The following is a 13,764-nucleotide window of genomic DNA, read 5'->3' as shown; positions in this document are numbered from 1 at the left end:
AATAAATATTTATGATGTATATCGCTGAAAATAATTGACTAAATTATAATCAGTAATCCACATGACCGTGAGTCGTAACACAGCCTTGAAGATATATCAGATGATTATTGGTTCTTTGTTTTAGATGCGTCGTTAATTAATTTTTTTTAAAACAAATATACATCAAGATAAATGAGTCACTAGAACATATCAGTGCAGCAGTAGTGGTAGTCTCTTAATCAAGTCGATTGATTAACCTTTAGCGCTATAGGTGGCTAATTTAAGTGTCGACACCCCTGTTTTATTTCCTTTGCACTTACACATTCTCTATCTCTCTGTTACATCTCTTCCTCTTAATTTAAAGTCATTAATCGGAGGACCGTCAAACTAATTGGACTCTCAGAAAGGACAAGCTTGTGGCTTTCCGAGTTTCGAACTGATTTTATGATTATTCGCTAAAATTACCTGCTTGGAATAAAAATTTTAATTAATTAATAAACTTAACAATCTTCAATTGCTGGATCAAGAGGATTGGAGAACGTGAAAATGGCACTCAAGTTCTCCATTGGAAATTACTACGAGACCTACGTGAGTATTTTTGTTGAAAAAATAGTGAAGTGATTTTATTTGTGGTGATTTTATTATTAATTTTTTTTTTTAAAGTGAATTGTTAATTTATTTTTATTATCAATCGTGTTAATAGTTTGTGTGAAAACTCCCAAATAAATTTTAGATTTCTTTTTTAAAAAGAAATTTTAATTTTTTTAACCCTTAATTAATTAATAATTATTAATTTATATTAATAAAAAATTTCCACTCAATTTTCCCAAAACAAATCATTTAATTTAAGATAATCATTTAAATTCCATTAAAAAAATCCGACCTATAAAAAAATGAAGGGGAATCCCAGTTTAATTTTGGCGCGAATAAAATTTAAATTTAAAAAATTCCGCGAATTTAAATTATTCTAGTATTTTAAAAAAAGAAAACTTATTTTTTAAACTCTTAAATAATTATTAATTTATTTTAATAAAAAATTTTTCAAAACAAATGTAATTAAAAATAATCATTTAATTTCCGTTAAAAAATCCGACTTATAAAAAAAAAATGAAGGGGAATCCCAGTTAAATTTTGGCGCGAATAATATTTAAATTTAAATAATTCCGCGCTTAGCAGAATCCAGTCTCGTGTCTTAGAGATTGAGCACCCGAGAGCGGAAAAAGTCTAACAAAATAATGTTTGTTATTGTCTAATCCACAATAGGAACAACAATGAGAGGTGCTGACAATCTTGGACATATAAATACTATAAAAAAGAGCAAGAGGGGTTAATTGTGATTGTTCAAGAGCAGGTATTAGATTTGTTGGAGCATATCGACACTTGCAATGTGGGATGCCAATAAGAAATGAGGCCAGATTGGGTAGAATAGGAACCTAGTTATGCTGGCGCTTATTGGGCAACTTCAGGGACACTCGCAGCTCTCGAGATATGCATTGGTCTTGTCAAATTGCAATCCGTTACCGCAGTTCTGTCCCACGGTTGACAGTAGACCGAACGCTGTAGATTCTTGGCTTGTCACAATCGACCCAAACAAATTTTAAAAACATCCATTTCTTCCCTGTGTTTAAAATTTTAGATAAGTGTTTTTGTAATTTACAAAATTGTCTTGTTCTATCAAAGATCCTTGTGTGAATTTTTAAATAAAAAAAAAAAAGAACAGAAGAAGAAATAAACCCATCAGAGTATGACGAAGAAACACACGTTGGTATTGAAATTAAGAAGACATCCAAGTCGCCCTTGGGGAATCCGAATTGCCGGGGGCGCAGATTTAGGCACTCCGATCGTCGTCACCCGTGTGAGTGTTTTTGTGATTATTTCTTCCTATAATTGTTTAATTAATAATTACTAGCAACCTTGCAGTCACACAGTGACTGCCGTGACTTTTTAACTATAAATAAAATTTTGCTTTATTAAATAATGAATTTTGTTGAATTACACGGTACTTTCTTAACTATTGACGTTTTTAAGGATATAAGCTCATTTTGATGTTACATTCATCAAGAGCTTTCATTTGAGTACCCACATCAATTTTTCATATATTTTTCATATATACATATATATAATATATAAAATATATGAAAAATTGATGTGGGTACTCAAATGAAAGGTCTTGATGAGTATAACATCGGGATGAGCTTATATCTTTAAAAATATCAATATTTCACAAGATACAAGGTCATTTCTTAATTATGTTAAGTTGCACTGTTCTTTCTTCACTATTGATGTTTTTAAAGATATAAGCTCTTCCCTTTGTTACACTCATCAAGAGCTTTCATTTGAGTACCCACATGCATTCTTATATATTTTTCATATATACATATATATATAATATATATAAATATATGAAAAAATTGATGTGGGTACTCAAATGAAAGGTCTTGATGAGTGTAACATCAGGATGAGCTTATATCTTTAAAAATGTCAATATTTCACAAGATACAAGATCATTTCTTAATTATGTGAAGTTGCACTGTACTTTCTTCACTATTGATGTTTTTAAAGATATAAGCTCATCTCGATATTACTCTCATCAAGAGCTTTCATTTGAGTACCCACATGTATTTTCATATATTTTTCATATATACATATATATAATATATATAAATATATGAAAAATTGTTGTGGGTACTCAAATGAAAGGTCTCGATGAATGTACCATCGAGATGAGCTTATATCTTTAAAAATGTCAATAGTTTACAAGGTACAAGGTCGTTTCTTAATTATGTATCTAGAAATAGAACATTTTCGAGTGCAGCCTAAATACTTATCATAATAAATTAACTAATGGTGAGAATGATATTAAACCTTAAAAAGACACAAATTCAAGTCAAGACCTTTGCAATGACACTAAATATCACTAAAAAAAACCGATTTGATCATATGACTATCCTGGAGACAAAATTTTTCTTATTCTCTTAATAATACAGATTATTTAAAACAATAAATATTAAAAAATTTTTTAATAATGTAAATATTTACCTGGTTATGTTTCAGTCTGAGAACGATGAGCTCCGGAAGGGTGACGTGATCAAGAAAATAGACGATTACGATTCTCGTGATGTGAGGCACGTGGACGCCCAGAATATTCTCCAAAATTCAGAGTCTGTAAGACTAGTCGTGGAAAGGTCCGAGCCGTTGTCAAATCTGGCATACAATCGATATACTTCACAGTCATCGATTGTCGAGTCAATCCACTCTCACGACGAGGCTGCGTTCGTTAGTCTGTCAGAAAAAATTTTAAATCATATTCTTCTTACTATTTCTATCCACTATTTTTATTTTTATTTTATTTATGCTATTAGCTACGTTGCTACTTTTATTATTTTAGAATTTTTATTTTATAGCTCAATTAGACTGACAAAATAACGCTTGCCTCATCGCGATGCTCAGGAGGAGTGATAACCACGACTAAAAAAATAAAATGCTCTTTGTTATTTCTTCTTTTATAATTTTTTTTAAATTAGAGTATTTAATTATTTAAATTAAATTAAACTATTTAACAAAGAGCATTAATTAAATTATGGACTAAAAATTATCCAGCTTTTTTTCTTCCCAAAGAAGAAATAAATAAAATAATCTGTAATAATTTAATATATAACAAACAGGCCTCAAGAATCGCAGCCAAAAGTTCTGCCGAAAAGTCCAGTTCCTCCGGCTGTGTATTCGCCTCCACGCGAATACAAGACTTATTCACCGGATCACTTCGAGCCTCCTCGAGAACACATCGAAGAAGTTCGTGAAGAAAGATTTTACTTGTCTCAGGTGAGTTATTAGTAGCTTGTTTAGTAAATAATAAATAATTTCAAGTATTTAAAAATTTTATATGTATATCTTGATCTCTTGATGCAATCATTATTTGGCGAGCAACAGTGGAAAGTATCCAAAAGTCAGAAGAAATTTCTGTAATAGATACTTTTTTTATTTTTTTTTTTTTTTAAGAGCTAAATGTGAAATTAGGGATTGTCAATCGATAAATAAATTATTGAGGAAAAATCTTAGTAAATGATGCAAGCTTAACAGCTCAGCTGGCTTGTCTCTAAGTTTAGAGCAGATCCAACGGCTATTTCGGCCGATACGACACGTTGTGTTTGTAAGACGCGATTTGCGGAGCAAAAAGAATCCCCGGTGCAAAATTTACTGCGTGTATCGGATTTTAAACAGTTGCCAGCCGCTTTTTTTCTTACAGCTATTCAATATTTTAGCTAAAAATTATTTCTTCTCATATAAACAATCAACATAATGTAAACAAATTGTTACATCATAACAGCGTTCTAAAATTCTACTGATGACCTTGAAATTTTATTGTAAAATGAGCTTCAAAATTTTATATTAAATATCAAGAAGAAATGTTTTGATATTAAAAAAAAAAAAATAGATGGAGAACGTTTTGATCAGTTTAAAAAAAAGAAATAGCTTTTATATAAAGTTGATGAGAAAAAGAGACAGCAGCAAAATCTATAGATAAAGTGTGAATATATTTTTGGTGGTCCGCCTCTCGATGCCGGAAAGTTCGTCAAGATGTAGTAGAGTTACTCTATAAATATAACTTTTGCATCGAAACCACCACTGATGCTTTTATTTACCGATCTCGATACTAGAAATTTTTAATTTCATCAGTAAATTATTTTTTCACTCATGAATTTCAATTATTCTTTTGCTACTGAAGTCTACCCTCGTTTTCTTCTCATTAATTTTGTCACCTTTGATCAAGATTGTTGGTTCTGAAAAATAAGGTTGATTAATTGACTAATTAATTATGACACTGAAGTTGACGGATATTAAAAATTATTTTAGAATTTTTTAATAATTAAATTATTATAAAAAAAATTAATTAAAAAATTCCATGTATGAAAATTAATAAAAATTACAAGTGAAAATTTTTAAAAGCATTTTTTTATTGTATTTTTTAAAATTAACTGACAGGTATAATTAATTAATTATAATACTAAAGTTAGCCGACGATTTTAATTTTTTTTTAACAATTAAATTAGAACAAAAAAATATTTTTAAAAAATTGCACTTATAGTTTTTAAAGTTTTTTTGAAAGTGAAATTTTTTTTTTACTTTTTTTAATAAAAAAAAAAGTTCTAAAAATTTTTAAACGGCCAACTTAATTTTCATTAATTAATTACAGCGACGAAAAATAGGATAGAATTTTCAGTGAAGTTATTAATAATTGTAATTTTAAAAAGAAGAAATGAGAATTTTTGATCAGATGAATTAACTTTTAAGGGTCTTTCATCAATCGTTACACTCTAATTGTTTAGTGACGTAGTAACCCTGAGTTACAAATCACGTAGGAGTTTCAAAATGTTGGAAGGTGAAGTATATCAAAAATTATACACGCCATATGCTGTATAACGTAACGTTAGTTTTATTCGGGAGACTACATTTCTTGAGGTACTTGGAAAACGCCGGAGTTAGTTTGTATCAGTAACTCCCGCGCTTCGAACCAGTACGTTTATACCAGGTCCAAAAATTATTGTGTTTTTTTTACTTTTTTTTTTTAAATTGTTCCTATCAAAGTGAAGGTAATTAATTAGTTGAAAGAAGAAATAGTTAGCTGTAGCAAATAAGTGGAAAAATGCCGGGTTACACTACGACATATCGTTACACTATTGAACGTCAACCGAAAGAAGAAGAATCGGCTGTTTATTGGGTAGGAAAACAAATTTAAAAAATAACATATATCTAGGAATTAAAAATAAAAATTATTCATAAATTTTTACTGATAAATTTCACTCGAGAGTATCAAATTACTTCGAATAGAATTCAGCGCATTAATAAAACAAAATTCTAATTCTAATCCGCGCAAAGAAGTAATATTTAATAGCAGATGAGCTAATATATTTGCCAGATGTTTAGTCTGTTGCCAAACTGTCAATTACATATCCTTTTACATCATCATTGTTAAATAATTTAAAGTTTGTTTATTTATTTATTGACTTCTATTATTATTTTTAAACTATCTAAACATTTTGCGCTTGTAAATATTTCAGGATTTAATTCCGAAATTTCATGCGAGATTTAGTTAAATTAATTTATAAGCTAAGTAATAAAATAAAGGAAGTTAGTTTAAATTTATTACGATGAAAGTCAAGAGCACAAATGATGCAACGGGAGAATGATTTAATTATAACTAGACATTACGCCTCGAGTATTAACCTTGACATATTAACTGGAAGTTTGTGAAAATATTATTTAGTGACTTTGGCTTACCCTTCACTATTTTTGAGACATTTGTCAGCCCGGTGTGAAAAGCGACAAATGAGTTGGAAAAAAAAAAATTGAATAGAAAAAGAAGAAATGAAAGGGTTTAAAAGCTAATGGACGGCAAGTCAGACACCGTGAAGATGAAAGGAAAGTAATTGCAGTTTGCAGCGAATTTATAGCGCAGATGTAATAAAAGACACATGGTCGATATCTAAACGAGCTTTTATTTTATTCAGGTTGAAAAATAAGTTGTTATTTTATTTATACGCTAAATTACTCGGCTTGTATTATTGGAAGCTTGTAATTTGATAGGCTCAAGTTAATTTAGATTGATTTTTTTTTTACTATTTTTTCCAATTGAATTTTTCAATTATAATCAGCTTATAAATCTTTAATTCATAATTCCTGGCCTATTTTTGGGATTTAACTTATTTTAAATCTCTATATATATTAATTAATGTTAACAATATGTATTTATTTGATATTTGTGACTTCTTAGAGAAAAGTGGGTAAAAAAAACCTAGGGTTAAATTAATTAAAAAAATTTCTACTAGAAAAAAAAATTTCTTAAACAAAATAAAATTTGTTTTATTTAAATTTAATTAAATTTGTATACTAAAAATATAATTATAATTGTAATAATATAATTATTAATTATAATTATAAATATAAAAAATATAATTTTATTAATTTATAAAAAAACCCTAGATGAATTAATATTCCAAGGTAGAGTTGATTGACTGTCATCGAAAGTAAATATCGAGGGCAAAAAAAAATTAAATGGAGATCGTGATGAGGCAACACAACGACAGATTATTTGTGCCAGCTAAAAGCCTTCAGCTATTTTCAGCATATCGTATTCGTTTCTCTTATTCTGTACCAAAACAAAAAATATCGTTTATTGCCTATCAAATTTATTTACAAAGCTCTCAAAAATTCATTATTTAGCTTTAATAAGTTAATGTTACTTTGTAAATTATTTATGATTAAGATTAAGAAAAAATAATTGTTTTGAGATTAAAGAGAAGATGGTAGTTTCTTAGACTTTAATTACTCACAAAATTATTTACACGCTAAGCGTTTAAAGATTCTGCTAACAGGCTCTGTCATAAATGATGATTAATATCCTGTAAGTAGAAGAAGATGATGATTAAGCGTATTAATGTCTGGTGAACGCTGCGGAAAATTTGAAGATTATTAAAGAACGAGAGCTATTATGTATTAGATCATATAATATTATTATTATTATTATTATTATTATTATTATTATTATTATTATTATTATTATTATTATAATATAATACAAACACAATAAAGAAAAGAGCTGAATTTAACCGTTCTTTCGTCATCTTCATGCGCGCTAACCAACTAATGTGACATAACGATCTATATTACTGCCAAGACTTAATAATCTACATTGCACCTAGCGATTTATGTAATTCCTTTTATTGTACCTGCAAAAACGTTTTCTTCAATCATATTTGCAAGCTTGCCAACCAGGATCATGTTTCATTTTATATTTTATTTCTTCAGCGGATAATTTTTATTGTTGATCAAAAAAATCTGAGAAGAAATGAAACTTAAAAAAAAAAAAAAAGATAAAAATTAAGGAATAATATTTTAAAGAAGTAATATTCATTATTTAGCTCAGAATTTTTCTGCACACCAGACGATAAATATTTTTATTTTTAAATCATGCGCGTGGGAAGTTAAGCGTTTTTAATGTAGTTTGTTGGCAAAATATTAATTGAAGGTGTTGACAAGCTTGTCAATTAATTTAGATTTTTTGAAAAATAAAAATTTGCAGTTTATATAAATTAATTGAAAAAGAAAAATATTTTTAATAAAAATTAATTTAGCAGATATTTAATAATTTTTCTAATAAATAAATTACTGCATAAAAAAATTGATATTTAGAAAATTTAATAAATTAAAAATGCAATTTTTTAAAAATAATTTCTCGAAACAAATTTTTTTGTTGAATAAAATTAAAAAATGGTCAAGTGACAGCTAACTTTAATATCATTTATTTTTATTGTATTTAAGTTTATATTTTTATTGGCATAAAAAATTTCAACAACAAAAATATTAAACTTATAATTATATCTTTGGATAATTTATTTGTAAACGAGTAATGTCGCGTGTTTTGGCGATAACCCAAATAATTTAGAGAGTGCGAAGGAATTTCGAAACTTAAAACAAGTGGCCTTAATCCCCAGATTTATGAGATAGAAAATAATGCAAAAATTTGGAGTTTACAGCTTCAATATTAAATAAAATTCCAACCAAAATATTTTTGTTTTTTGTTTTTGGCTGATAAAAATATTTATTTTTCATTTCAGCCGTACCGCACAACTCCTCTGGTCTTGCCAGGCGCCAAGATCAAGAAGGATGCTCCATTAGGTGAATGTTACCTTCGCCACCATCCAAATCCAATGATAAGGGCCGCTCCTCATCATTACGAGGTTGCTCATCCCGAGGTGGCGATGAAACAAAAGGTACAAACCGTAGGTAGATACAGCCGGGAGTTTCAGTACTATGCTGAGTTCACTGTCCAGCTCAAGTCTCAAAGTGACCCAAAATCAGCATAAATAATATTTAAAATGAAATTTGCTTTAAAAGTCAAGAGGGAATAATTGTCCCATTGAAAAATTATTTTTGCTAACTATGATCTTTATTTTTTTGAGTTATTTATCGTTATTAATCTAATTATTACCTTTAAAATTAACTTTATTTTACTTACGAATCTTTGATTAAATAATGAACAGGTGGCGGAATCAGTTATGCAGCGTGTCTTAGGACCGAATGAATTACCAAAGGTTTGATTCTATTTATTCGAGTCGCTTTTTGCTTCGAGAGATTATTTATTTTTATCTTTTTAATATTCTTAATGCAGCATTTGTGTTTTCAGATATTTTCAGACAAATTACTCACTTGTTTGTTAATGTTTTTAGTATTTCAAAACATCACGCTTCGGCTTTATCGCATTTATCATAAACAATCACTAGAATCGTGTAATTTTTAATTATTTTCACACTGCTTATAAATTTTTATCTACTGAGATGTATTATCATATATTTCAGCAATTGCAACAATTAAAAAATCTTACTCATTGTAAAAATTTTAATTTAAAATTCAAATAATCGCCAATGTGTGATAAAATAAATAAAATTACTAATAAATTTGCAGTTTAAATTGAGTAAAAAAGTTTATTTTTAGTTTTGCCCATTAAGTGAGTGAGAATTCCTTAATATTTTATAATACTGAAATCAGCTGACTTCTGATGATTTTTAGAATTTTTTTAAACAAATAAGTTATTACAATAAAAATTTTCTAAAAAATTCCACTTTTAAATGTCAAAAAAATTTATTGTTGCCTTTTTTTAAATCATACTGAAGTTAGCCATGTATTATTATAAAAAAAAACTTGTAAAAATTTTCACTTGTAATTTTTATTATTTTCATATGTGGAATTTTTTAATTAATTTTTTTTTAATAATAATTTAATTGCTATAAAATGCTAAAAAAATGTTTAATGTCTTCCAACTTCAGTGTCATTTTTTAAAAATGTTTTTTTTTTTTAATAGTAATTTATTTGTTGTAAAAATCCAAAAAATTGACAGCTGTCAGCTAACTTCAGCTTCATATTATTTAAATAATTATAATAAAAAAAATATAACCTTAAATTCCATGGCGTTTATTTTAAAAAATTCAAAAAATATTTTAAACAATTAAGAAGAAATAATTTTAATTAATAATTATAAATTTCTTCTTAATCTTAACCTCAAATTACCCTGTATGAATGATTGTTTGTCCAAACAGGTTGTCCACAAGCAATTCAATTCACCGATTGGACTGTACTCTGAACAAAATATCGCAGACACTATTAAGTGTCAAACCACGGCCATTCCGTAAGTAATAAACATTTATAAAATAAAAAAAAATTATTTCAAACAAATAAAATAATTTATAAAATTTAAACAATTAATAATAATATTTAATACAGCTTTTAACAATGTTATAATAATAAAGTAATTGAGGAAAGCTGCTGATTGTCTTGGAGCTTGCGATAAAGTATTTACATTACAAAAATAAGCTTATTATTAATTAAAATAATTTAATTTGTTTTATAGATGAATGCAATTGGTATGCTTGCATATTAATTATTAATATAACTAAATAAAAGTGTTAGGTACACTTAAAAAAATTTTTTATCAAAGAAGAAATGACTCTTTTTTTTTCTAATTAAATATAAATGAAAATATGTGTATTATTTGCTTTTTCCAGCATTTTTATTGATTTTTCCTTCGTGAAACAAAAACGAGAAATAGAGGAACAGGCGAGATTAATGAAGGAAAAGGCCCGGGAGGTTGCTTCTAAGAATCCATGGCCCCAATTTAATGGGTCTAATTAATTTATTCATTAAATAATTATCGGATTGTTTTTAAATATCATTATTGTATTTATTCAGATTTCATATATATATATTTATTTATTTATTCATTATTTTCTTCCCATTTTAGTTTTAAAATATGCAGTATTTTACGAGTATTAAATTCGTTTCACCAAATGCAATAAAGAATCAACGAAACGCACCCATGAGTTTTAAATTTTACAACAAAAATAAACATTTATTTTGCATGCAATTTAAGACTAATTAAATAAATTATTTTTCAACTAACAATATCATCTAATTATTTCTTCTTCTGTATTATTTAATTTTTAGTTACTGATTTTTTACAAATAAATTTAATATGAACTGCACGAGAATGTGCTTGTAAGCTTTGTAGATTAATTTACTACTTAAATAATAATAATAATAATAATAATAATAATGAAGAAATACCGTTCAATGTAATTAACTAATACCGTAAATTGTAATAACGCGAGTTAAGATTTCGTGAAAATTAAATATAGTGCAATGAAGCCGGCGGCCAAGTATGATCCAAGCAAAAGCGAAGCCTACAAAGCACTTCAAGAAGAAGAAATGGGCGACCATGTACATGAAGTCACTCAGCCAGCACGTGCTGGTGTTTTTGCACCCCAAAAAGCTCATCATCACAGAGTAAGATTTTATTATGAAAATTAATCAAAATTAGGTTAGCCGATGTCAAAAAAAATTTTATTGCACGACTCATAATGCGAAGCATCAGAGAGTGCTTTACGATCGAAAAATTTTTTTCGCCTCATTTTAGCAACTATTTTTAGTATTATAGCCTTGTTAGTTCACGGAATCAAGATATTTTGCATACTTTTGTCGAGATAATTTAATGGAGATCAATTCCATACTTTCTAAAAATTGATTTACTGCAATAGAAACGGAAAAAAACATCAAAATAGGTCAAAAAATTTTCCTGTCCGTCATGTATCAAACCCCGGAAACACTGTAACTTGTGAAAAAATCAATTATTTGAGTTAAATTTTTTTTTTTTTTAATTCTAATCGACGATTGTAGGTCACTGAATGCCAATGGTTAATTAATTCAGTGTCGTTTAATTACAATTAATAAAAAACGAAAACTACAAGACTGTATATCTATATATATATCCATGTAAAATTAACATGGATGGTGATATATCTATATCTATAGATATTATGTACATTTTATTCCACCAGGGGCGCTTGTGCAGTACCTTCCTACTACAGCTGTTTTTTCGGCAATTAATTTTGAACGACTTAAGTTTTTTTTTTTTTTTTTTTTTTATATTTCATAATTAAATGAGCATTATGAGTCGTGCACTTTTGGATTTTCCAAACTTTTTTTTATTCAAAAAATTATTACAAAAAAACAAGAAAAAAAAATTTCATTTGTAAAAAATTTGAAAAACTTCAAGTGCAATTTTTTAAAAATATTTTTTAGTTCTAATTAAATAAATGAAAAAAAATCAAAAAATTAAAAATGTCGGCTAACTTTAGTATTATTGAAAATTAAGTTAGCCGACATCTAAAAATTTTTAGAATTTTTTTTGTATTGAAACAATTATTCCAAAAAAATAAAGACAAAATTTCATTTTTAAAATATTTTAAAAACTGTAAGTGCAATTTTTAAAAAACATTTTTTTGTTCTAATTTAATTATTAAAAAAAAAATCAAAAAATTAAAAACGTCGGCTAACTTTAGTATTATGATTTTATTTCTTCTTTATTTCTTGATTCTTAATTTTTTAACTATTTCTTCTTTTAGCAAGCACACGCACCACCAAAAAGTCCTGCTCTATCATACGTAAGTCCTGAATTAATTATATTTATTTAAAATTAATGTTGATAAGCTGACAAAGGACTACTTTGTTGAATTATTAAGTCTGCATTGTGTCTGACTAAAAATTGTTTCAATATTCTTCTCAATTGTATTTTAAAAAATAAAAAATCGTTCAGTAATTAATTTATAAAAATAGAATCAACACTGAGCATGATTGTTTAATTAATTATGAAATATTTGTCTGATTAAGGGTGGAATGTATCGTCCCTTTCCTCTTCCTTTCGTAAAGGACCGCGTCAACGGCTACTAAATTTATCCATCAATTGTACGTTCATTACTATCATAAAATAGGGTAGAAGTACCGTTTGTGGCCACTGTACCGTTTATGACCATTTATTGTTTAAATAAACGATAGAAATGAATTTATACTAATAAACCATTATAAACTCGATTTGTTTTAATATAAATTTTTTAAAACTCAACAAAAATATGATTATAATCCCAAGCGGCACAAAAATTTTTTTGGTAATATTTTGTTGAATTTAAATTGACAATTATTAATTTCTGACTTCTTGTTAAATAAAATTTACCAAAAAGTTAACAATTTTTTATGTAACACTTGGGATATAATAATTTTTTATAAATTAATTCAAATGTTAACTGATCAAAAACGGTGCAAAGGTGGCCAAAAACGCTACTTCTACTCTAAATGACAAAAAGCATATTTATCCTATCAACAATAACACAATAACTCTTCCTTTGTTTTATGAGTGACTTAATAAAATAAAGTTAATTTTGTTTGCGTATAATTAGCTTCGATAGCTTTTTTAAAGTAAATTTTTATTTACAGGCCAGCGGCTACGAAGATGATGAAAAAATTCACCAAAGCAACAGTTTCAAGAGGATTATGTACAGTGTGCTTGGAACAACGGATTATTGAACGCTTAATCCACTAAAAAATTTATTATATGCTATATATGTATCTTAATATTATTTTGTTTAAAACGAATTATTTTAATGTTATATACGACGACGAAATTTGATTATAGAAGCAATGTTAAATGCATTAAATAATTATCAAATAAAACATATTTTTGATGAAAAAATTGTGCGTTTATTTTTTTAATATTTCTGGTAATGAAGAAGGGAATTAACAACTGGAGAGTATCAATGATTATCTAGCTTGTAAATATTTTTGTATGTAAAAATAACTTTTTTTTTTGTGAACAGGGGAATGAATTAAAATTATATAGTGCGAAGAAATGTAATTAGACTGAGTACTCCTGAAAAAACATGCAAATTTAAATCTTTTAAA

The 13,764-nt window shown here is 27.0% G+C and overlaps 1 protein-coding gene and 2 long non-coding RNA genes across 13 annotated transcripts; 1 reads left to right on the top strand and 2 right to left on the bottom strand.

Annotated features, from left to right (window-relative positions):
- Positions 1-343: 343 nt before the first annotated feature.
- LOC123271240 (PDZ and LIM domain protein 3) lies at positions 344-13,555 on the top strand. 11 transcript variants are annotated; one of them, XM_044737525.1, is made up of 10 exons: positions 1,346-1,834; positions 3,034-3,263; positions 3,645-3,801; positions 8,595-8,750; positions 9,021-9,071; positions 10,074-10,162; positions 11,169-11,316; positions 12,435-12,473; positions 12,700-12,797; positions 13,156-13,320. In XM_044737525.1, the coding sequence occupies exons 1-9, from the start codon at positions 1,724-1,726 to the stop codon at positions 12,757-12,759; spliced, it is 1,041 nt and encodes a 346-aa protein (XP_044593460.1). In that variant the 5' UTR covers positions 1,346-1,723; the 3' UTR covers positions 12,760-12,797; positions 13,156-13,320. The 11 variants fall into 11 exon arrangements, with proteins under 11 accessions (XP_044593476.1, XP_044593519.1, XP_044593512.1 ...); XM_044737517.1 differs by having other exon boundaries at positions 1,348-1,834; positions 12,700-12,774; positions 13,300-13,555; XM_044737541.1 differs by lacking the exons at positions 1,346-1,834; positions 12,700-12,797 and adding an exon at positions 344-567 and having other exon boundaries at positions 13,300-13,555.
- LOC123271304 lies at positions 6,934-7,642 on the bottom strand. Its single transcript, XR_006510829.1, has 3 exons — positions 7,561-7,642; positions 7,311-7,428; positions 6,934-7,126 (listed from the first exon to the last, which is right to left on the bottom strand). It is a non-coding gene; the product is annotated as an uncharacterized LOC123271304 (long non-coding RNA).
- On the bottom strand, positions 8,597-9,464 carry LOC123271311. Its single transcript, XR_006510832.1, has 2 exons — positions 8,996-9,464; positions 8,597-8,817 (listed from the first exon to the last, which is right to left on the bottom strand). It is a non-coding gene; the product is annotated as an uncharacterized LOC123271311 (long non-coding RNA).
- Positions 13,556-13,764: the final 209 nt, after the last annotated feature.

This window comes from Cotesia glomerata, linkage group LG1 (genome assembly GCF_020080835.1).
Source record: "Cotesia glomerata isolate CgM1 linkage group LG1, MPM_Cglom_v2.3, whole genome shotgun sequence".
NCBI classification, from domain to species: Eukaryota; Metazoa; Arthropoda; class Insecta; order Hymenoptera; family Braconidae; genus Cotesia; species Cotesia glomerata.
This window is presented reverse-complemented; position numbering and strand designations above follow the sequence as displayed.